Below are 24,426 nucleotides of genomic sequence, written 5' to 3' on the forward strand. Positions count from 1 at the left end.
AGAGAGCGACTGGAGAGACACGGGGAGGAAGAGAGGACTGATGGGAGGAGGGAAAGGGAAGGGGCAGTAATGACTCGGGTTCTGGCTGGTGAGCCTGGAGGAAGCAGGGTAGAAAGTCACTAAGTGGGGGCACAGGAGATCCAAACTTCAAGGAAATCAGATGTTTGAGCTCCAAGGGAACAGGGATCTGGTTTTGTCCTTGGATGCATCCCCAGCCCCTCGAACAGCACCCAGCATGTAGTAGGTGCTCAATAAATATTTGTTCAATGAACTAAATGCATGAATGAAGGGATGTAAATCATGACATTAGAGGGTGGGAAATGGGCAGGGCAGAAGAGAAGTCCAGCTCATTAAATGCTATAGGAAATGAAGCTGCCCATTCACGCAGATGGTCAGTCAAAAGTCTCCACCGTGGCCCAGGTACTCATGGTAGTTAGTCACGCTAACTAAATAATTAATACAAGAACAAAGGGGTGATAAGTATTCATTAAAAACCTCTATCCTAAAGACCTGAGAGAGGGAACACATAAAAGGGCCCTCAGAGTCCAGCCTCCCAGAGCTCATAGTCTATTTTGGGAGGCAGGTCCTGAAATTACATCTGAGCCTGGAATGCCCGGAACAACTGTGAGACAAGTGGGCCTGGCCAGGCCCATGCTCCTCGGGCTCCGCTCCGAGTGGGAGCCCAGCACACAGTGCGGAGACTTCTCTGCAAGCAGTCCAGTCCCCTCTGTGCCATGATGTGTTCCGACAAGGCTTCTCACCCCTGATTGTGCTTTCTGTACATTTGGAGATTTTTTGGAAACACCTATATCTGGGCCCCTCACCCCAGAAGTTTTGCTTCAAGAGAGGAGGGACAGGGAGTTTGGCAGTGTTTTTTCTGAAAGCTCTCCACACAATTCTGATGTGCAACCGGGGTTGAGTACCCCAAGCTAGATGATCTGTAAATTCTGGGTCTGATTCTAACAGCCCCTTTCCCTAAGCATCAACTCAGCCCCAAAGTCCAGCATGAATACCCCTGTCAGGTGGGGGAGGTCACATTAATTTCACCTTTCACCACATCTCACATCAATTTCTCTCAAGATGTGGTTCCAAAATGGCCTGCATCAGGTATGGAAATGCTAATTCTTAGGTCACTTAAACCTGCTGCATCAGAACCTCTATGGATAGGACCCAGGAATCTGTCTTTCAAGCACAATCGCCAGAAGATTCTCAGGCACAGTAAAACATGAAAACCATTGCCTCAGGCTGTTGAGACTCCCAGGCACATCTGGAAGATGGTGAGTAACTGGGCCAGAAAGGGCACACACTAGAGAGTACCACCTGTTTGCTCTCAGCCCCAGGCATCCTGATGAATAGGACAAGATGCTGCGATCCTAATTATGGAGCAAAGTACTGAGCACAGCCCAGCTGGGGCAAGTGCACTAGCAGACCTAACAAGGTGCTGTGCATTAAGAGAGGAGAGACTAATGATAGCCAGGGGAATCCTGGGTGCCTTCCTGGAGAAGGTGGCATTGTAGCTGGGCTTTGAAAGATAAATAGACTTTGAACAGCTGGAGATGGTACATTCCGTTATATTTCAGTTTTGCTAGGAGCTTGTCAGTGCAAATAAATAGTAAGGCATTATAAAGGGAGGGGAATGCAGAGATGGGGAGAGGACAGCAGGTGCATGTGCTTGGGGTACCTGGGCTGGGGTAACAGCCAAGAGGGACCTCAATTGATTTGGACTCAAGGGCACTGCCCGCTCCAAGCACTCCCTGCCATGACCAGGACATGCCCCCAGGTTTCCATTTCCTTGTCTGCAGAATGGGGAGATTAGTAGCTACCACAAAACTGTTAGAGAACCAGGGAAAGAGAGTAGTGAACAGATGCAAAAGAAGTCCAAAGCATCTAAGAGACCCAGGCTGATGAAGGGCCCTGGGCTCAGGGTCCTTGGGGAGCTTCTTTCCCAGCCAGTGTTGGTCCCATCATTTCCACACAAGAATGGCTTAAGCAGAATCTGAACCTAAGGGAGAACTAGGGACCTTGTCTGGATGCTGCATTTCATAGTAGGCACCCAGGAATATCACCAATTAATGAAAACAGAAGAGTTTTCTAAACTGTTTCGACTCACACTTTTCAAAAGAGGAATAAAATGTAAATGGTCACACATCAAAGAATAAAAGCTACAGTTAGTTCTCACTTTGCCAAACTGTGTCTTTCATCTATGGTTATCATCATTTTGGGGTGCTTGGGGAGAAGATGGCGATCGTGGGTCAGAGCTAAAGAGCCCCCTTGGTGTTCCCACCTTTTTCTAACCTCCTGAAAACACCAGCCACTTGTCCCTCTCCGTTTGACCACCTTTTGCGCCGCACACGTTTTTTAATTCCACAAAACCACAGGATACACCTCGTGGTAAGAGGAAAACCCTCTCCCTTTCCTTAATTATCTTTCTTTGCAGAACCGGGGTCCTGACTCACTGCCATTGTTCCTTCTCTTAATTTTGACAGATCCTTCCTCTTCCCTTTCCCCTCCTGAGATACCTCCTCCCGTGGGAATGTCTGCCTTGAGGCGGGAGTTAAGGGTGCCTGGTGAGAAGGGGGCGGGGTTTGAGTCCTTTGGGGTGTTTGCCCCAAACAGAGAGACCCTCTCTGGTCTAAGTACCACAGGCAGGTGTTTAGGCTCTTTGCATTTAAAAAACTTCCTTGACCTCTCAAAATTTTTTGTATCAAGGCTACATCCGCTCTATTCTATCCCTTTTCCTCCCAACTGAGACACGGCCGATTCAATATGGCCAGTGCTGAAGAAAGATGGACGAATGAATGAATGAAATCAAGACACAACTTTCACGGTCTCCACACCCAGTTTTTAAGCGATCCTATTCCTCTCTCTTCCGCACCCATCCTCCAACCCCGCCCTCATCACTGCCCGCTAAGGGCTCGCACGTTATTCCCTCTGGGCTTCGGTCTTAGAAAAGTGTTAACTGTCGACCTGTTATGGCACTTCCGGTTTTCCAAAATTTCTGAACACTGTGGCATTTATCGTGCTCGGTTGCATCCTCCTCGTCTCCTCGGCAGAAGATAGGACAGAAATTTCTCTGAGATTTCTGTCCTTGCTGACGGGGAGGAAACTATGGCTTGGACTACAGTTAGCGCCGGAGCCAGGGCGGCAGACCCGGCGGTGCGCGCGCAGAGTCGGTGGCGCGGGCGCACGGGCGCCACGGCCACGGGGCTCTCACCTCGGAAAGTCAGGCTGGCGACCGGGTCGCTGCGCCGGTCCTTCTTCACACTGGGGAGGTTGCTGGCCCTCACCAGCTGGCAGCTCAGCATGGTTCGGCCGGCCCCCACCGAGCAAGCGCTCGGCTCCGAGGCAGCCGCACCAGAGGGGAGCGAGCTGTCGCCTCCGCGGGAGAAGTCCCGGCGCCTGAGAGAGGCCGCGGCGAGGACACCGGACACCCACTGGGTGGACCCTCCCCTCCGGCCCGGGTCCGGATCCGCCCTGCCCGCGGAGGGCGGGGCGGGCCAGGGGTCAGCCTGGCGCCGGCGGGGGCGCTGGTCCCCTCCGCGGGTCCCCGCCCCCGCCAGGAATGGAAGCGCAGCTGACGCGGGGCGCACGGCTCGGCTACGCAGCTGGGAAGCGTCGCCCGCCCGCCTGCTAGCGGGAGCCCGCACCGTCCCGGTTACCCGCCCGGCCAGCGCGCCCGGGCCCCGAGCGCACCAAGGCCGACCTCGTTTCCACTGCTCTCCTGCCCGAAGCGCCCAGGGGCAACTGGGTGCGAAGGCGGGAGGTGGGGGAAACGGGGCTTCAGAGACCAGAGTGTGTCCGCGGGAAACTGCAAGCGCTGCGAGCGCTAGAGGAGGAGAGGGCCGAGCGGCCAAACGCGCGCTGCGCCCTGAGCCCCTGGCGCCCACGCCGCTCGCCTCGGCCCACCTTCCCCCTCGACCGCCCTCGGTGCCCCGGAGGTCCGAGAGACTCCGACGCTCGAACTCTCGCGAAGAGCCTCTGAGCCTTCTCCAGAGCAGTCTGGGGTCACCCGCCTCCGGAGGCGGAGGTCTGCATCCTGCCCACTCGGTATCCTGCCACATCCCCAAAAGCAATCTCTAGGTCCCCTCGCCCTCACCATGAGGGGAATTGCCTAGAGCGTGAGCCTCGAGTGGTGACAGCCTTTAGCGTGCGTTCCTGTGTTACGTCTGGTTCCTTTCCAGCTGATGAACTTCTTGGCCACAGGTGGCTTCTCACCTCCATACCCCTACATTGCAGCACCGAGCACCCGACAGGCACTGTCCCTCCTCCCACCTCCCAGGTCCTCACTAGCTTCCTCACTCAGCCTCAATTCAGTGACTAGTTATCGTCATTCTGCTGCACAAGATCACAGCTCTCTTTCTCTTCGCTTGTTTTGAAGATCCAGCATTTTCAGGTGGCTAAACAGCAACGTGGTGAAATCCAGCCCTGCCTAGTCCACCCCAGCCCGCTAAGCACTAAAGGTGTTGGAGAATAACACAGCTAGCCTGCTGGTCTCACCTGTTATTTCCCACCCCTGACTCTGGTGGATCCTGAGTGCTGATAGGGAACTACTACATCACCACAGCCTCTTCAATCTCCCTCTCTCCTAGACAACTATTTCATACTTTTCTCTCCCCAAACCTACAACACCCCATCACCATCCTCGCTCTCAGTTTGCTTTTTATATGCAAAGTAGAGAACTTCCTCAGGTTCCCCGCCTCCTAACTCCATCAGCTTCTGCACCCAAATCTTTTGCTCTTTCTCCTGCTGTTATAAACGAATCATTCGTACTCCTAAGCCCCGCTGGGCACTTGGGCACTAGATCCTACCCCCTCATCCACTCGATGACAAGTCTGAGGCTGTCCTCTCCCCAACCTTAAAGGCTGCACCTTCTCTAGCTGGCTTGCGCCCTCTTCCTCCTGACTCTACCACTCTCCCTGGGTGACCCCACTAACCCTTACGATGAGCTGGACATTTACTTCCTCTCCAACATCCAAACTTCCTCTCTCTCAGCAGAACCCGACTATTCGGGTACTACCCCCAGCCCTAGCTCCAGATCCTGACCTATCTGAGACCATCTCCTGGCAATAGCTATTGGTCCAGCGATGGCATATGTCCCGAGTTGTTCTTCTGGAGGGATAACTTATCCTCCGTGAAGGGACAAGCCCAACTTCCTCTCCTGCTTCGTGAGAATAAGGAAGCATGTAGATCAAATTGCCGGCCAGCTCTAAGATGTAGCAGACACCAAGGACGGCAGACCAGAGAGAAAAATGGAGTCAGCCTGGGTCCAGGGTGACTGTGGAGCTGTCCACTGTATATGCCCAGAGTCCACCAGGTCTCTGGATCATACTGTGGCATGGTACAAACAGGGCTTCCTCCCAAGAGGACTTGTATCGGGAACAAAAACCACTTTAAGGGCTTCCCTGGTGGCACAGTGGTTGAGAGTCCACCTGCCGATGCAGGGGTACACGGGTTTGTGCCCCGGTCCGGGAAGATCCCACATGCCGTGGAGCGGCTGGGCCCGTGAGCCATGGCCGCTGAGCCTGCGCATCTGGAGCCTGTGCTCTGCAACGGGAGAGGCCACAACAGTGAGAGGCCCGCGTACCTCAAAAAAAAAAAAATCACTTTAAGACTGTTTATTATTAAAGTCTTTTTGAGGTAGGATTTCACTTACTTGCAGCCTAAGTCATCCTTACTGACTTTGGTACCATCTATGTGCCCACAGCATCCAAGTACCTCCACCAAGGCATTTCCACCACCACCCTCTCCTGCCTGGGCTGCCTCTTAGCTGGTCACCTCTGATCCATTATCCGCACAGGAGCCAAGTGATCTTAAATATAATCATGTCTTTCCCCTTGTAAAATCCCTCCAAGGCCTGCCATGCTCTTGGAATAAAGCCTGGCTCCCTTTCCTCTGCATACAAGGTAAGACCCCTCAGCCCCTCACTTCTCAGTTTCTGGAACATGCTGAGCTCCCTCCAAACTCCCACCAAGCTCTGCTGTCACCTCCACCTGCACCTGCCTTCCCCCCTCTCTTAAAGGGCCACCCCCACTCACTCTTCAGGCTTCATCACTTACGTGGGAAGCCTCTGACCTCCTGGTCTAGGCTGGGTCCTCTGGCAAACAACTGCACAGCAACGCTTTTCCTTCTTAGCGCTTGTCCCAACTGGAAGCAGTAACTATTTGTTTAAGTGCTGGTTTGATGTCTAGCTAGATGGTGGAGTCGGTCGATGAGGGGAGAGCCCCAGTCTGTCTCAGGCAGCCAGGTGTTCCTGGTGGATAGGAAGGGCTGGCCTGGGGTTGGTGTGATGGACATTGTACTTGGCTCCCCAGTGTCCCTTCCACCCTGTGATGTGAAGTGTGCTGTTCTCAAGGAGGGTAGTACTGCCCCCTAGGGGGAATTTTGGATCTGATGATCGAGGATAGTTTTTACCATCACAATAATTCCTGACGTTGCTGCCTTCCCCAGCACACCACACCCTGCCCCCTAGCCCTGCTCTAATCGGTCAGAGGGGGCACAGGAAATCTGTAGGGGCATATCTAATACTTCCAGAGGAATATTCCAAGGGACCTTTGCAAACACTTGGCTTATGTCCAAGGAACAGGGTCTCCACACTCCTGCTCAGCTGGTGGCCTGAGCCCTGGACACTTCCTGAGGCCTCTTTTCCCATCCCAACTTCCAACTTCCCAGCCTGGCTGCCCTTCACTTCTCCCTGATAGGATGGCTGACTCTTCCCTTGGGGATGTCATCCTTGGGCCGGTGCTCAAGGGGGCTTCCTCCCAAGGGGACTTGCAACAGGAATGCAGCTCTTGCGGACAGTGTGCTGAGACCTCAACTTGGCCCCCTCAAAGATGTTCTCCCGGGGCTTCCCTGGTGGCGCAGTGGTTGAGAGTCCTCCTGCCGATGCAGGGGACGTGGGCTCATGCCTCGGTCTGGGAAGATCCCACATGCCGCGGAGCGGCTGGGCCCGTGAGCCGCTGAGCCTGCGCGTCCGGAGCCTGTGCTCCGCAATGGGAGAAGTCACAACAGTGAGAGGCCCATGTACTGCAAAAAAAAAAAAAAAAAAAAGATGTTCTCCCCTCCTGCCATAGAAATGTTCCAAGGAGATTGACCTGGAAGCATGGTCACCCACATAAATAGACTACATTTCCCAGAACTCCCTCAGAGCTAGATGTGGCCAGGAAACCAGGTGATGACCGATGCGATATGAGCAGGAGGGCTATGTGTGTCCTGCCCAGGCTGCAGTGAAAACATATCCCAAATCATCATATCCCAAATTCCCCCAAGGGGACAGTACTATCCTCTTTGAGAACCACTGGCTCAGCCTCATCATGGTGTGGAAGGGACACTGGAGAGCCAAGTACAGTATCCACCACACCAACCATGTTGTCAAAGGGACCACGGGGGATAGCAGAGAAACAAGACAGAAAGGATCCGGGGGCCTGGACAGCCCGGCGGGTCAGAACTTTACCAGCCTGGGCTGCCTACACATCAACCATTATGTGAGTGAGAGAGACCATTGTGCCCCCCACCATCAGTTAGGGCTCGCTAACCAACAGCCAGGTCTGCATCCTACCTAAGGCCCCAGGTAAGGGCGGCTCCTCGGCATCCCAGAAAACTCCAGCCCCACTGCAAAGGGGACAAGGCCAGCTTAGGAGCCACTGTTGGGTAGCAAGTGGGTAAGGGTGGTCTCGGGTGTCCTCGGCCTGCAGCGGCTTGAAGCGGGATTTCAGCTCCCGGCCAGAGATTGAAGTCAGGCCACGGCAGTGAGAGCACTAAATCCTAGCCACTAGACCGGTGGCCAGTGACAAGAAAATGAATTTCCACAAAGAAACGGAGAGTAGCGAAACAAGTAAAGTGTTTATTAGGAGGAAAAAGAGTACGTGTGGGTAGACACACGGGCGGGCTCAGAGAGAGAGTCGCGCCGTTGTGGTAGTTTGAATGACCTTTATGGGGCATTTCTTCTGGGTTTCCTTTGGCCAGTCATCTTGCTTTGCTGGTTCTGAGTCCATATTTGGTATATCTCAGCGTCCTCCTCTGTGTGTGTGCGCATCTCTTAGCCAAGATGGATTCTAGAGAATAGGCCTATGGGTAGGTTGACATCACTTACTATGGGGTGGCGCCCCCTCCCTTTTTGACCTCCAAGGAGCTTTTCTGTGTGTGTGTAGTTGGGAAGGTCTCCTTGACTTCTGAGAATGAGGACTATGTGGTCTTCTATCCCTTATCTGGGCAGGGCTTAGCTTCTCCTCCCTCCTGCTGTTTGGAGTATCTGTCCACAGGGGACAAACTCCAGCCCTTTAGCCTGGGGATCATCTATCTCCTGCCTCAAGGGGACCTGCTTTGAAGCTGAATTTGCATAGCAAGCCCAGTTTTTACTTACAATTTCATGTTAAGGGCAACAGACATTTCAGAGCTAAAAGAGGTAAGGTGGGGAGGGGACTAAGGCTCTCCCCTGTTACCCCATCGGTGTAGTCATGGATAGGTGCTGACTGATAATCTCAAGTGAGAGGAGACTGGCTGCCTGTTCCCTGGAGAGTCCAAGAACCAAGGTCTCCCAGATTAAACAAAACACCATCAGATGCTGCCACTGGTGTCCCCTGGGACACATCCAGCACCTAGACCTGCTGTCTTTGATCAACACAATGTTTTATAACAAAATTGTACTTTAAACATAAGGAGATCTGGATTTATAGCATCCCTTGAAAAATCAGAGAAGCTGGCACACGATCCCTAATTTTCTGCCTAACACTGACTCTCTGGCACCTGCAGCCGGGAGCATGCATCTCGGCTCGCCCTACTCGCTACCACTCACCCAATATGCATGCGCTTCTCCCTCTGGCCTTAGTTACGCCACCTGCCATGCTCCCATGGGCATGTGGGTTTGTGACCCTCTTCTGTCACCTAGATGGGGTCCTTCCTCCCTGCCAGTCAAGGAGGAGATACTTCAAGGAGAGCCCCTTCTTGCTTTTGGAGTTGGCCTCCTCTGGCTCAGTTCTCCTAATGTCTGGGGCCTTGTTTTTTCCCAAGGCCTGACATGGGGTACCCAGGAAGCAAATAAACCTTGCCCTCTGCTTCCAATAACACCAACCTGGAGACGAACACTCTGCATGTGAGCTTACAGGATTCCTCAGGGCACATTTGCCAAAGTCCAAAAACTTACAGGAGTAAGGATGGTCCAATGCCTCCTTCTGCCCTCCCCGCTCACATTCATTGAAGAATTTGTGTCCCAAGGATATCCCAATCCGACCAGCTGGGATTAGAGAGGCAGTCACGTGTCTACCAGGGGTGTCGGGGTGTAGACTGCACATACAGCAGTGATTCTGGTTATGGCCATGGTCATGTGACCGACTGCCTGGGAAGAACTCTCCCATAGCAGGAACAATCAGATGGCCCTGCGTCCATCCCAGTGCACCCTTTTCTAGCCATGTGTCCCAAGACGTGAGATTTGACCTTTCAGAGTCTGTTTCCACTTCTGTGAAATCGAGAGAATGCTACTTCACAGAGCTGTTAGGAGGATTACAGCAAACACTAAAGTTTCCAGGCCAGTGCCTACCTGGTGCACAATAGATGTTAGTGCTCTTCTTGCTAACATTTCAGCCTAATGAACCAATCTGGAAAGAGACCAGCATGCAGGAAGTAAAGAAAGAAATAGGGGTGGGATAGGGAGGGTGGGAGGGAGGGAGACGCAAGAGGGAAGAGATATGGGAACATATGTATATGTATAACTGATTCACTTTGTTATAAAGCAGAAACTAACACACCACTGTAAAGCAATTATACTCCAATAAAGATGTAAAAAAAAAGAAAAGAAAAGAAAAGAAAGAAACAGATTTTGGCCTGGGGAGAGGGACTGAGAAGGTTTGTGGGCTCAGGGAGTCACTTTTCCAAGAAAGATCTAGCCCAATGGTGAGGGTCACAGCCAGCCGGCAGGCAAGTGGACATATGTCTTGGCCTCAGAAGCGACTGCTCCGGGGGGTGCGGGGGGAGCAGCCAGAGGAGACAGGACCAGGGTCCCTTGGGGCCGAGGGGATGGCCACTCACTCCTCAGCACATTGTGCCCAGTCTGGTAGGACAGTAGATGAACCAACAGAGCTGGTGATAGGCCGGACCAGGCAAAAAAGATAGTGAAAGGCTTTTTGGATGTGTGCAGTGATTTGTTAGTATATGTACAATACATGTTAACCATAATTATAATAAATATATATATAAACATATATAATAATAGTAAAATAGTTAACATGTATTTAAGTGCCAGGCACTATTCAAAGTGTATTATGTGGATTAACACATAAACTCTTCAGAATCATCCCTCCAAAGCAGGTACTATTATTATCAACACTTTATAGATGAGGAAACTGAGACACAGAGAGGTTAAGTAACTTGTCCAAAGACACACAGCTGGAAAATGACAGTGCTGGGATTCCAAATCCAAGGTCCCAGGCAGTCTGGGTCCACAACACTCTCAGCTACCGTCCTTTCATTCTTGTTCCATGCTCTCATCCCACTGGAATGTGACCAAGGCTGCCAGCTATCTGCACCCCTGAGCCCCTCCACCCCACTGGATTGGCTAAGCTTGGGGCCTATGCTTACAGTGCCCCTTTTCCAGAGGCCCCCAAGTGCCTGCCACACCCACTGCAGGCTGCCCACCTCAGTGCTACATGACGCATGCCCCTAGCCTTAGCTTATCAGTCCCTGAACAGCCATCACAGGCCTAACAGAGGCCTTGAGATGGCCTAGCACAAGAGTACTGCCCAGAGGGAGCATCCTGGGCCAACTGGTGACTGGTCCTATGAGATGCAGAGAGGGTGATGCAGAGGGGCAGAGACCCCTCTGAGATAAGAAAGCATCCTCCAGACCAGAGAATGAGAGTGGGGATGTCAGGGCCTGAGGGCGAACGAGAGTGGGTGGCAGCAGGGACAATGTGTGAGATAAGGCAGGGTGTGAGGGGGCCACGTGCAGACTGAGACTGGTCTCTGGGGTGTGAGCCAGACCTGGGTCCTGCCCCTCCACCTTTTACTGCTTGTCTCTTATAAATCAGAGCTAAGACCAGAGAGAAATGGTAGAGCAGTTAAAGACGGGTTCTGGAGCCAGAGTGTGTGGGCCTGAATCCTGATTCCACTAATTACTAGTGTATGACTGAACCTCTTTCTGGTGTAGAACGGGGGTGATAATGGTTGCTACCATATATGGTTGCTAGGAGGATGAAGCGTCTACATACAACGGCCTGGTACAAATTACAACTCGAACACGATAGAACTCATAGTAAGTGAGCTCCATTTAGAACAGCGCTCACACCTAGTAAGCACAGTATCAGTTAAATATATCTCACAGGATCGTTGTGGGGTTTTGAAGAAACGGCATCTGAAAATGGTACATTGTGCTTAATGAATGACCATTCTCTCTGCTTGCGATGAATACACTTTTCAAAATTGGAATCCTGCATCTCTGGGTCATTCGTCATACACTGCCCTCCCTGCAGCCTTGCACTCCCCCCGACTCTGACTCAGCCCATGCTGGGTACCCCCCACACAGCCCTCCCCTGTTCTGGCTCAGGCCCAGGCTGCCTCATGTGTGGGCAGTGCATGGTATGCATTCCAAAGCACTTTCTTATTCATGAGCGTGGACGCTGAGAACAACAGAGGGCGTGATGATGGGGGTGGGAGGGGTGCTTTGGCCACTGTGTGACCTTGGTCAGGCCCCTGCCCTTCTCTGGGCCTATCTGCTCATCTGTAAAAGGGGATGATATCCCTGCCCACTGGCCTTACAAAGCTACCGTGAGCAGGAAATGAATGTATGCGTGCGCAGAGGCACCTGTGAAATTATGAGATATTACAAATAGGTAACCAAAGGAGGAGGTCTGTGGGCCCTAAAACCAGAAGGTCTGGGAAAGCCAGGTCCAGGCCAGCTGGTGCGGGAAGCCTTCCCAGAAGGGTGTTCTGCTCTGAGGAGTGTGTCCCTGAGACAGAGCCTTCTGAATAATCACTCACCAACCTGGCCCCGGTCGGGATAAGGAGGGTGAGCAGGCCCGAATGCCGCAGGGAGGCCAAATTTGGACATGAGTGAAGAGCTTGGCCAACACGCAGGAGGTGGACTGTGGCCAAGGGTGGGGGAGGGAGGGCCTGCGCTCCCCATGACTGCTTGGCAGTGACTGTGATGGCTGGGAGTGGGGGGGATCCAGAAGGCCCCCTGTGAAGGCTGGGGACCCTCCCAGTCAGCACAGACAGTGTACCTCGTTCATCGCCAGGGAAGGGGGAGCCCACCCAGAGGAGCCAGGCTGCAGGCCAAGGGGAGGACTGCAGACTGACAGCAGACAGACAAATGTGGGGAAGGGCTCAGTCAGGGCAAGGATGCAGGATGGGGCAATTGCTCCATGACGACAGGAGAGGAGCCACACCAATAGGATTTCTCTAGGTAAAGCACTTCCGGGGTGAGAAAGTGCTTCCCCTTTCATTATTCATTATTCATTCTTTCCTTTCTCTTACTAGGGTTCTGAGCTTGGTCTGGGGAGGGGCGCCATGAAGGCTGAGTCAAGTGTGTTGTCCTGCAGGGAGGTGTTGGGAGCTGGGGGTGTGGTCAGAGAAGGTGGGGGAAAGTCTGGTTCAGGCTGAGTGGACGCCAGAGGAGACAAGACCCCTGAGAACAGAGGCAGGGGCTCCAAGGTGACCCTTCTTGCATTTCATTTGTGCACTGGACAGCTCCAGAGGGTGCTCAGCCCTCAGGGGGCCCTGTGCCAGGCGAGGGGTGCTGGGGCGGGAGTGGCTGCTTAAAGCACAGGGTGCCTGTTTTCCCTCTGGCAGCAATGTATCCTTCCTCCCCTCAGCCAGGGGGCTATTTACAGAGTGAATGGTGCTCCCTGGAGGTCTGCAGCTCTCAGCCCAGGGCCCTCAGCCAGGCTGCTAGTCTGGGCCATGCAGATGAACCACTGGCCTGGCCTGCCCAGAGCCAAGGTTTCAGAGGAAGCGTGGAGGCCCCCGATTGGTGCCCTCGTTCTCCTCCTGGAAACACCTTCATAAAGCTCATTTCTGAAGGCAACTGTGGGAAACTGGTCAGAACAGGTCAAAGCAACGCGTTAGGAAAAGAGCACAGCTGGAGTGTCACCTCCCACTCCTTCTACCCCCTTTGGGGCACACTTCTTTCTCCTCCTCGAGAAACCCAAAATCTCACACCCAGGAATGTGTGTATGTGTGTGTGTGTGTGTGTGTGTGTGTGTGTGCACATTGCTATGGACACATGCCTGCATTCTGTGAGTTTCTACTCCTTGGAACTTGCAGGTGTCACAGGCACTTCAGGTGTGCATGTGTCCGGGGACACATGGGCACAGGGGCGTCTGGGAACAGGTAGATCCAGGAGCTTGTGAAACTGAAAGGGAATGTCTGCTGGATGGCCAGGGACCAGCCGATGCTATGATTGCCAGAGGCCTGGGATGTAGCCAGGTCTCCGGGGTAGAAAGGGAATGACAGGTAACTAACAGAGGCTGAGAGTGAACCCACAGGGCGGGTGGGGAGGTGGGCTCCCACACTCCTGCCCTCTGGTCCTTCTCCCTCAGTATGGCTCCAAACCCACAGACCCAGCTGTGGAGACCCCAGCTCTGGCTCCACCCAGAGGGGCGTCGCAGAGAAGCAGACAGGGCCCTGCCTTCACCTCCCGGAGTAGGCCGTTCATCACCATGAAAAGACCTTCCTGTGGGAGGTCTCAATCTGATAGGGGAGCAGGCTCCCCTGCTCAAGGTAGCCTCAATCTGATGATGGAGCTACCACCCCCAACATGCTAAATTTCCCGCATCCTGTGCCCAAAGCAAGGGTAGGATCCCTGGACCGATGGGCGATGCCTCTGCCCCCAGTGGCCGCCTGCCTGCCGGCCCAGCCTGTAATAGAGAGCGAAGGCCGAGGAGAGCCGCCAGGCCCGGGCCGGGGCGCAGGGAGGGGGCGGGGGGCGGGAAGAGCTGGATTACAAATAGTCCGGACACCAGTCTTCCGGGGAGAGGCGGGGAGCCCTGCAGTAAAACGCTTTGCAGCACACAACCTGGAAAGGCCTCTTTTAAGAGATCCTGAGAGTGCGAGGAAAGATGCTGGCCCCGTCTTCCAGGCCCCTCTCAGCCCCAACCCGGGCTCAGCTTCCAGGCCGCCCAGCCACCTCTCCCTCTTGCCTCAATTTCCCTCTGAGTCGCCTCTCTCCGAGGGTGTGTGTTTTTGCAACACTCAAAGCAGCGAGGAGTCTGTCCTCTCACGTCCCAGTGCTCTCCGGGATGGAGAGCCGCGGCGTCTCCTCTCCGACCCCATCCTCCCCTCCCGGGAGGGATCGCGGGCCCCTCCTACCTGCAAACACCGCAGAGCAGTAGGCATCGCTGATGTCGGAGTCCGGGGTGTGGACGTTCTCGGCGTAGAGGATGAAGACCCTCAGCATGACTGGCGGGGAGTCAGGGCCCAGTGCGCCCAGGGCGCGGAGAGGGCTGGGGAAGGTCGGGGACGGTCGAGGCGCAGCTCGTGGGTTCCCTCACTGGAGAGAGCCGGCGGAGGGAGAACGGCTTGGATCACTGGCTCCCGGCTCAGAGCAGCGGCTCTTAAAGAGGAACAGGCCAGTCCCGGGCTGCTTCAGTGGGCTCCACTCGGTCCGCGCCCCGGCTGCGCTCAGCCCGCTTGTCAGCGGGTGCTCCGAGGAGAACAGGGGCTTCTGCTCACCTTCCACCCCCGCCGCCCTACCCGGGCTCGGCTAAGCTGTAATTCAATGCTCCGGCCGCAGACTCTCCCAATGACACGGCATTTTGCACCTGTCGGTGGAACAGCGGACTGGGCGGCGGCCGCGAGGGCTGAGGGCTGGACCAGGGGTCCGGGCGCCCAGCGCAGTTCAGATCTCGCTCCTGCACGGGAGAAGGGCTTTGTCCCTCCCCTGACCTTCCACCTCCGGCAGTGTGCGCAACGCCAAGCCCGTCGCCTCCTCCCGCCGCGGGGATTCCAGCACTCCCCCTCGGAGCCAGCCGGCCGGACCGCCCCGGGGACGCGCTGGGGAGCAGGCGCGGGGCCGGCGCTTTCTCGAGAGAAGACCAGAGCTGAGGAATTTCATTGACGGGCAGCGCCGGCTGCCTTAAAAACTTTGTACCGCTCTTCTCTGGTTATAAAAACAACACATGACACTTTTAACACAAAATCATAAAAGAAAGAAATCACTGAGTCTGAAAAATACAGTATTAACATTTGTTTATTTACCAGCCCAGATTTTTTCCTGTGCATTGCATGCATATATGCACGTAAATTAGTCTTTATTGTACACCTGAGATCAGAGTGTCTGTGCAGTTCCGTGTCCTGCTTTTTCATGTACCATTTTCTTGCATCATTAAAAATTCTTTATAAACAATTTTTTTCAACAGCTACCTAATTTTCTATCATATGAATGTCTTAAATTCCAAAGCTTTCTCCCACTGCTGCACATTGAGGCTCTTCCCAGTTTCTTATCATCAGAGTAGTGAGAAATCGTTTTTTATATAAAAACTGGGATATAAACCCATCTTGAGCCCCCCTCTGCTTGTTCCTCAGATGGGATTCCTAGCTTTGGAATTATAAGGGCACAGGACATGCCTTTTTTTTAGGCCCTAGTACCTGTTGCTAAACTGCTTTCCGGGAGCTGTGTGGACCCACTCCCAGCAGATGGGTGACTCACCTTCTAAAGTGGGCCACTTGGATGGGTGTGGGTGTGCTGTCAGCAAAACTTGTCAGCTGTCAGCAAAACTTCTCCCCCAGCAGCCCATGGGGGTAGCACACACTCCCAGCGCAGGAAGGGTCAGCTGCTGACAGGGGGCTCGCTTTGCCTTATGTGAAGGTACCAGGAGGTAGCAACACTCCCCCAAAGGTCTGTGATTTTAAGATCAGAATAGCAGACACTGTGGTCACTTATAGTTCTCCGGCTGCAATCTGTGCCTCTTCTTTGCCTCTAGCACAATATGTGGTTGGGGGAAAAGTAAAATGAGGGGCTTAAATTTAATCATTCATTTAACAGGTATGTATGGAGCCCTGCAACATGCCAAGCACTGTCCTGGGTGACAGGGACACAACGGTGAACATAAGTGACATGGTCCCTGTTATGGGCTGAATTGTGTTCTCCCAAAATCTGTACATTGAAGCACTAACCCCAGTTAAGAAGGTCATTAAGTTAAAATGAGACTGTCAGAGTAGGCTCTAATCTAATGCAACCTGACAGGTTCTTGTAAGAAGAGGAAATTTGGATACATGAAGAGACACCGGGGAAGCACGCACACAGAGGAAAGACCATGCAAGGACACCACAAGGAGGGGGCCGTCTGCAAGCCCAGGAGAGAGGTCTCAACAGAAACAAGACCTGCCGACTGACAGGTTGATCTTGGACTTCTAGCCTCCAGAACTGTGAGAAAACCAATTTCTGTCGTTTAAGTCACCCAGTTTGTGGTATTTTGTTACGGCAGCCTGAGAAAATTAATATAGTCCTTGACCTCACAGAGTTTCCACTTCAGTGGGGGAAACTGACGCTTATCGAGTAATCAAGCTAATCTTACAACATTACAATAAGTACAATAAAGGATAGAAAATGGTGGTGTGTGAGGGCAGATAGTAGGGAGCCCTCATCTCATCCCCGGACAGTGAGAGGTAATTTGAGATGAGATCTGAAGGCCAGTTAGGAGTTTACTGGGCAAGACTGAGGTTGGGGCAGAGGACAAGAGGCTTCTCAAGAGAAGGAAGGAAATGCTCTGGGTCACGGTCCTGGGAAGAGTCCAGGAAGAAAGAACATCCTGACTGGAGTGCAGATTAGGGGGAGGGAGCGTTGGAGGAGATGAGGCTGAAGAGAACCACACAGGGCCTGTGGGAAGCTGCCTAGGGCCCGCCAGGTCCAGAGGGATGACAGGATCTGGTTTACTTTTCAGCATCTCTGGCTGCTTTGGGGGGAATGGGGTGCAAAGGGCCAGAGTGGAGGTGAAGAGGCCAGTTAGAAGCTATAGCAGAGGGTCAAAGTGAGACATGGTGGTGACTTGGCCCAAGGTGATGAAAGTGGAGATGGAATGAAGGAAAGCTGGGAGGAACTGGGAGGGATGTTCTGTAAGCAGGTGGAGTAGATCAAGCTTCTTGCTGCTGAACTTGGCCTTTATGTGTTGCTGGAGAAATAACCTTTGGATGGAGTCATTGGCTGATTCATTCATTCATTCATTCAACCAACGTATATAGGGTGCCTCGTATGTGGCAGGAGTTTGCCAGGTTCCAGTTTTAGAGAAGGGTACGAAATAGGGAGTAAAACTTGATTTCATTGAGAAGAAGGGCAAGAGGCCCTGTTGATCTAGGGAAAGTCCAAATTATGTTCTATTTTTAAAGAAGTACAGTTTGGCTCTATTCAAATGCATAAAGTAACACGAACCTGCTGTAAGGCAGAGCTAAAATTGGATCCAAGAAACACTTAGCTGCTTGCAAATACAATGTGACTCAAGTGATTTGACAAGAATCAGTTTTCTTTATAGGTTAAACATCCCCTTTGCAACTTCTCTACACTGTTTATTCACGCGGCAAGTCCTCTTCAAACTTTTTATGCATAGCCACATCTGTACAGATGTGAACCCCTAGTGGGAATGCCCCCCAACTTTATTCCTCAATATATAGAACATGTTTGGGGTGTCTTCTCTATTTAAAAGAACCATGTTCAAAAAAAAAAAAAAAAAAAAAACCATGTTCTCTGAGACTAACCCCCTGGAGACAGGGAAAGACACCAGATTCAAGCGGAAGCAATTCGATGATCTTTCCCAAGAATTTGGAACTGAGATGCTAGCTTCTGTGTGTGGCTGGAGCTCAGATGAATAAGACAGAGCCTCAGAAAGAGCTCCATGCAGGGAGAAGTGGAGAAAGTTCTGCAGTCAGAGAAAAAGAGATGATGGGGGAGGGGGGAGGGAACAGAGAGAAAGAGACCCTTCTAGTTGTTTCTGGATCCCATCTCTCATGAGTCTTTCTGCCCATGAATTCTGAGATGGCCTTGGAGGTGAATATGCGTCGTTTTTGGCTCCCAGCTTTCAACCTCTCCTTCCTAAAACACCCTCTCACCACTCCTCGTAAGTGTTCCCAGGGAGCAGAAGTGCCTTCCTCTCTAGAAATTTCAGAGCCAGGGCCTCTCGCTCCCCGTCACTGTGCAGTGTGGCCCAGGCTCAGCCAGATGGACACTCTCTCCCAGGACCGGAAGTAAGTCCTTAGGAGCTTCAGGAAGTCAGACATGGCAGCTGCAGTGACAGCAAATGACCAGCCTTCTCCTGCTGTAGGACAAAGGATCACAGCCGTGACTCCTGCTGCCCTGAGTTCTATTTCTTTCCCAAGCCAAGACTGCCAACTTCCGTCCATTTTGTGAGCCCCCAAAGCTCCCCTGTAACTCTCTTGATTCGGATGCCCAGGTTTGGTTGCTATTGCTAGTAGCCAAGAATCCAACTGTATCTAGTGTCTTTATAATGAATCCCTCCACATCTTGATTAGGGTAATTTGAAGCATAATTCTTTTGTTTTTCTTTTTTTAAGATTTAATTTTTATTTATTTTTGGCTGTGTTGGGTCTTCGTTGCTGCACGCCAGCTTTCTCTAGTTGTGGCGAGCGGGGGCTACTCTTCGTTGTGGTGCACAGGCTTCTCATTACAGTGGCTTCTCTTGTTGCGGAGCACGGGCTCTAGGCGCGCGGGCTCAGTAGTTGTGGCTCGCGGGCTCCAGAGCGCAGGCTCAGTAGTTGTGGCGCACGGGCTTAGTTGCTCCGCGGCATGTGGGATTGTCCTGGACCAGTGATCGAACCCATGTCCCCCGTGTTTGCAGGAGGACTCCTACCCACTGTGCCACAAGGGAAGTCCCTGAAGCATAATTCTGTTTCTTGCTATAAAAGATCCTTGGCTATGACTTTCAAGGTATATTAAGCACCACTAGTGTCTTATGTTTCTGCCTATCCTCTCTGCTTTGGAACTATGGTTGGAATCAGACCAGGAAAGAAGCAAAGAAGTGGAGGAGTGGAGAATGTGAGGACTTAGGAGCTTTTTTTTTTTTTTGGCCACACGGGGTGGCATGTGGGATCTTAGTTCCCTGACCAGGGATTCAACCCATGTCCTCCTGCAGTGGAAGCACGGAGTCTTAACAGTACTTAGAGCTTTGATGTAACCGGGAAAAAGTCCTCAGAGGGTAAAGTAAGGTCTACGGGTGTGTGTTGTTGTCAGGGGGATTTTTGTGGGCTGGGGTCCATCCCTTATTTGGGATGAGAGAATAACCAACTGGGCTGCCATGTACAGTTGCACAGGTAGTGCCCTGAACAATGATACATGATGACCCTCATAGACCATAACCATGTCAAAGTCAGGATCTCTAGCTGAAGGTACTAAATAGGCAGTCAGTCAGCTTCAGCTCAGGAAGTCTCTAAAGATGAATTCTACTCCATAGATAGCCTGGCTGACATGCAGAATTTATACATCTTCTTGTATTGGGTTGGCCAAAAAGTTCGTTTGGGTTTTCCATAAGATGGTACAGTTTGGTTTCTCCTCTGGGAAAGAAAGTAAATAAGTAGAACCCTTCCCAGCTTAGGCAATTTAAGGAAAACTTATTTGAATCTTCAAGGTCAACCTATTTTTGGTTCTATGAGCTCAGGTCTTCTGGGACCACATGCTCTGTGTTCTGGGCAGAGGAAGCCAGTGGGTCAGGTGTACCGGGAACAGAAATTGGGGATGGTAAGAGTGTTAGCTCCCAGTTACCATATGACTATTGATAGAATTATTATCTATGAGCCTTAGTTTCCTCATCTGTAAGATGACTACAATCACAGTTTGCAGTGAGGATAAAATGAGAATAAAATGCATGTAATGTAAAACACTATTTTAAGGTTTTCCAAAATCAAGGGTGCCTCCCTTTTCTGGCCTGGATAAGGATTTTTTTTTTTTTTTTATCACAGCAGGTTAAGCAATTACAACATATCAGGATACAGAGGCTGCTCAAAATATTTTATTTACCTTTTATTTCCTATCAAATGCAGAGGTGTCCACTCTGTTCCTGCCCTCTGCTGAAGGTGAGATTCGTCAATTGATTGGACTGTCCAGGGCCAAGGGGTGGCCTCGCCTTGCTCGATCTTTGGGGGCTAACAACAGAGGGTGCCTACTTTCCACAGCCAAGTCAGAAAAGTGCCTCCACAGAGATATATTCATTTCCTAATCTCCAGGACCTGTGAATATTACTTTACATGGCAAAACATGTGATTAAGTTAAGGATCTTTTTTTTTTTTTTTTTTTTTGCTGTATGCGAGTCTCTCACTGCTGTGGCCTCTCCCATTGAGCAGCACAGGCTCCGGACGCGCAGGCTCAGCGGCCATGGCTCACGGGCCCAGCCGCTCCGCGGCATGTGGGATCTTCCCGGACCGGGGCACGAACCCGTGTCCCCTGCATCGGCAGGCGGACTCTCAACCACTGCGCCACCAGGGAAGCCCAAGTTAAGGATCTTGAGAGGGGGAGTTTATCCTGGATTATCCCAGTGGGCCCTAAATGCAATCACGTGTATCCTTATAAGAAAGAGGCAGCAGGAGAAGGGCAGGTGCACACAGAGAAGGTGATGTGAAGATGGAGGCAGAGATTGGAGTGATGGGGCCACAAGTCAAGGAATGCCAGACAGTCACCAGAAGCTACAAGAGATAAGAACAGATTTTCCCCCAAAGCCTCCGGAAGGAGCATGGCCCTGCTGACACCTTGAGCTTGGACTTCCGGCCTCCACAACTGTGAAAGAATACATTTTGTTGTTTTAACCACCACAACTGTAACAATTGGTTAGAGCAGCCATAGGAAACTAATGCACCAAACCTCTGACAACGGCAGCCAGACCATTATTGAAAAGAGCTGGTGTTCAGACCACTTTTACTGCTTGTTGTTTCAGGGTAGAAAAGGAGAGTCAGCTCTCCAGCCTCACTGAGACACCAAGCGACAAGTCTGATACCATTTTCCAATAGAAAACAGAAAGAAAGTCTTCTTTCTGCAACAGATTTTAAAAAAGTCTGTTTTCCAATAGAAAACAGAAGAAAGAAGAAAAGCAGCAACAGATTTTAACAGAAGAGAGAATCTGTAAACACTGAATGACTTCCACCTTCTCAGCCACACAGATCTCCACCACGCTTGCTAAGAGCCACAGATCCTGTTCACACTCTGGTCATCTCATCTGCTTACGCTGAGGAGAGAAACTTATGGTAATGTCAGAAGGTTTCAATTTTCCATGAAAGGGACCTTCCTGAGAATCTACCATGATAAACACTTAGTAAACACCCAATAAATAGAGACTATTTTTATCCATCCAGGCATGGCTGATATACGGAAAAGGAGTGTGTTCAGAATGGAGGGGTGGAGCTCCTGTGGTCTGAAATGCCCCCTGAAAGCCCCATCCTGAGCAGGGGGTGGGAGCAGCCCATCTGCTGAAGTGCAGGGAGCATGGCCTTGGGACTAATGGGAGCAGGTCAGTCTGTAAGCACGGTCCTCCTTTCACATCAATTCCAAAGGATGAGGAGTCTCTAGAGAGGATGAGAGAAACACACACACACACACACACACACACACACACACACACACACACACACAGATGGGGCGGGGCATTGGAGGAGGGGAGAGAGCGCGAGTGCACTTCTGAGAAGATCCAAACTAAGGTGATGGAGGAAAAGAACAGGAATTAAACTTTTTCCAAAGTGAGGCTATCTCATCTTCTGGAAGAGACTACAACATCCCAGGATGCAGCAATCTTAGCAAATGTGAGGAAACCTGTTCCAGGCCCCAGCAGGGGGAAGAGGCAGATGGTGGTGCTGGATGGCTCCCTGCTGAGGCACAGAATAAGGGCCTAGGCTGAGTTGATACCTATGAGGAGGAACAAGTGTGAAGGGCTCCTGTGCATCTCTGGGCGGAGCTGAGCCAGAGAGCTTGCTGAAGCTTACACACCAAAGGACTCCTGTGGCTATCTGGGGAGACACCACCAGGAAAGGCCTAAAGAATAGTTCCAGGACTTAAGAGGGCAACAAACTGTGGGCATTTTCAGCGTGTCTTCCTTGCCTGAAGGCTGAGACTTTGGAAAAGGAAGGACACCGAGAGAAGCGAATATTTGACCCATCAGCATTTCTTAAAGTGTGCTCCATCTGAGGGTTTCCTGCATTGGAAGCTTCTTGTAAAAAATGGAGACACCTGGGTTCCTCTGTACTCCTAGGCCTACTGAATCAAAATCTCTGCAAAAGGCCCAGGAATCTGGCTTTTAAAAACTCCCCAGTTATTCTTATATGGACCAAAGACCAGGAAACACTGATCCAGGTAGTGTCAAAGCACAGGCTTTGGCTCTTTGGATCCTAACCTTAAACGTCAGGTGAATGCACTCTTGAATCCAGAGGGTGTACATTTCACAAGGACTGAGAAGACTATGTTTGTCTGGAGATCGGCTTGAAGTGGCAAAAGAGAGCATTTGGGGGAGGGAGAGAAGGTGAGGGAGATAATATTCAGCTAAAAACTGTAAAACCAGTAGGACAAGAAAAGGACAATGGCACCAGTGTAAAAGGATGTCTCTGGAGTCGGACTACCTGGATTCAAACCTTCACTCTTCACCTTCTAGCTGTATAGCCTTGGGCATGATAGCCTACTTTCCTGACACCTTGGTTTCCTTGTCTGTAAAATGGATACTATAGGAACATCTACCTCATGGGACAAGTGCTTGTGATGATTAACTGTTGTGTGTCAACTTGACTGGGCTAAGAGATGCCCAGATAGCTGGTAAAACATTATTTCTGGGTGTCTGTGAGGTTGTTTCTGCAAGAGATTAGCATTCGAATCGGTAGGCTAAGTAAAGATCACCCTCACCAATGCAGGTGGGTATCATCCAATCCATTGAGGGACTGAGTAGACTGATTAGAACAGTAAGGCAGAGGAAGGGCAGATATGTTCTCTGCTTGAGCTGGGACATCCATCTTCTCCTGCCCTCAGACACCGGCACTCCTGGTTCTTGGGCCTTCTCAGATCAGGACTTACACCATCAGCGACCTCCACTCCCACCCCGCCCCACTCCTTCCTGGTTCTTGGGCCTTTGGGTTAGGACTGGAACTGCACCACTGGCTTTTCTGGGCCGCCAGCTTGCAGACGGCAGGTCATGGGACTTCTCAGCCTCCGTTAAGTGCAAGTGCTAATCTTTCATAATAAATTTCTTTCTATGTATTTATATTTATATCCTACTGGTTCTGTTTCTCCAGAGAACTCTGACTAATACAGTGCTTTACAAACATTATATCTGCCTGGTGTATAGTGAGCATTCAGTAAATATTAGCTAGTTATTATTATTGTTTTATTATTATTACTATTGGAATGTGTAGCTATTATTTAATTTCATAAAATTAAAACTTTAGAAATGAAACCACAAATAATATTTATGGTCTCTAACATCTGTAAAAATGTTGTAAGCTGTCTTAGTTCGTTCAGGCTGCTATAACAAAATAACATAGACTGGGTGGTTCATAATCAGAAATTTTTACTCGCAGTCTGGAGGCTGGAAGTCTCACATCAGGGCGCCCGCATGGTTGAGTAAGTTCTCTTCTCCGGGTCACAGACTTCTCATTATGTCCTCACATGATAGAAGGAGGCTAGGAATATCTCTGGAGCCTCTTTAAAAAGCACTAATCCTATTCATGAGGGCTCCACTCTCATGACTTAAACACCTCCCAAAGGTCCTACCTACTAATAGCATCACCTTTTGGGGTTAGGATGTCAGCATATGAATTTTGGGGGCCACAAACATTCAGACCATAGCAGAAGCATTTATGGTTCTAACAGTAGAAGTATTTACATAAACCCAACAAAGTGGTGAAAGATCATCCTTGATCAAAGCAGCATAACTACCAGAAGGCAGGAGAGAGAGTCCTGCAGATCAAGAAGATGTACCCCTGCATGGAAATCCTCACCAAGACTCATGCAAGAGAGGCTCTAGGTGAGGATTAGAGGAGAGGGGAAACTGGAACATATGATTACTGGAGATGATGATTCTAGTGCAAGGGCTAGCCCGAGTGGTGAGGAGAGACTTCCACTCTCTGGACATTTGGGGGAAGTTACAGTAGCTCAGCGATATGCATCTAGTAATATCTCGATTTACCTTAGGGACCATTCCATTGCTTAGAAGATGAGCTGAGAAGGAAGGAACCCACTACATGGAACATAATCCTGGCCAGCGAGAAAGAACTGGTTGGAATAGCAGGCACAGAAGGAAGCCTGGGGAGAATCAGCTTTGGGATGAATGTTATCCAGGGCGATGACTGGTTTACAAAGCTCATACCCTGTGATTTCAGTAGGACTCTGTCTTTCCACAACACTCTCTATTAACCAGCCTCCCTCAAACTCAGGGAACCCACTTAACTCCTTGATCCTGGCAAATCCCCACCCTTCCCAAGAGCTTTCCTTTTATAGTCAGCTTAGGAATATAGTTGGCTTGAGAAAAACAG

The 24,426-nt window shown here is 51.1% G+C and overlaps 1 protein-coding gene across 21 annotated transcripts in view; it reads right to left on the reverse strand.

The window, feature by feature from the left end:
• Positions 1-14,942, reverse strand: part of DYSF (dysferlin) — a 223,761-nt gene extending 208,819 nt beyond the window's left edge. For 8 of the 21 annotated variants that reach the window (XM_004277066.3, XM_004277062.3, XM_004277064.3 and 5 more), the window contains exon 1: positions 14,295-14,941. In XM_004277066.3, the coding sequence (XP_004277114.2) occupies positions 14,295-14,382 (88 nt within the window). In that variant the 5' untranslated portion in view covers positions 14,383-14,941. Of the gene's footprint in view, positions 1-3,214; positions 3,447-14,294 lie in introns of those variants that run through there. The other 13 variants (XM_004277057.3, XM_033400471.2, XM_004277052.3 and 10 more) reach the window with 4 other exon arrangements.
• Between the last annotated feature and the right edge of the window lie 9,484 nt (positions 14,943-24,426).

Source organism: Orcinus orca, chromosome 13, assembly GCF_937001465.1.
Source record: "Orcinus orca chromosome 13, mOrcOrc1.1, whole genome shotgun sequence".
Taxonomy (NCBI): Eukaryota; Metazoa; Chordata; class Mammalia; order Artiodactyla; family Delphinidae; genus Orcinus; species Orcinus orca.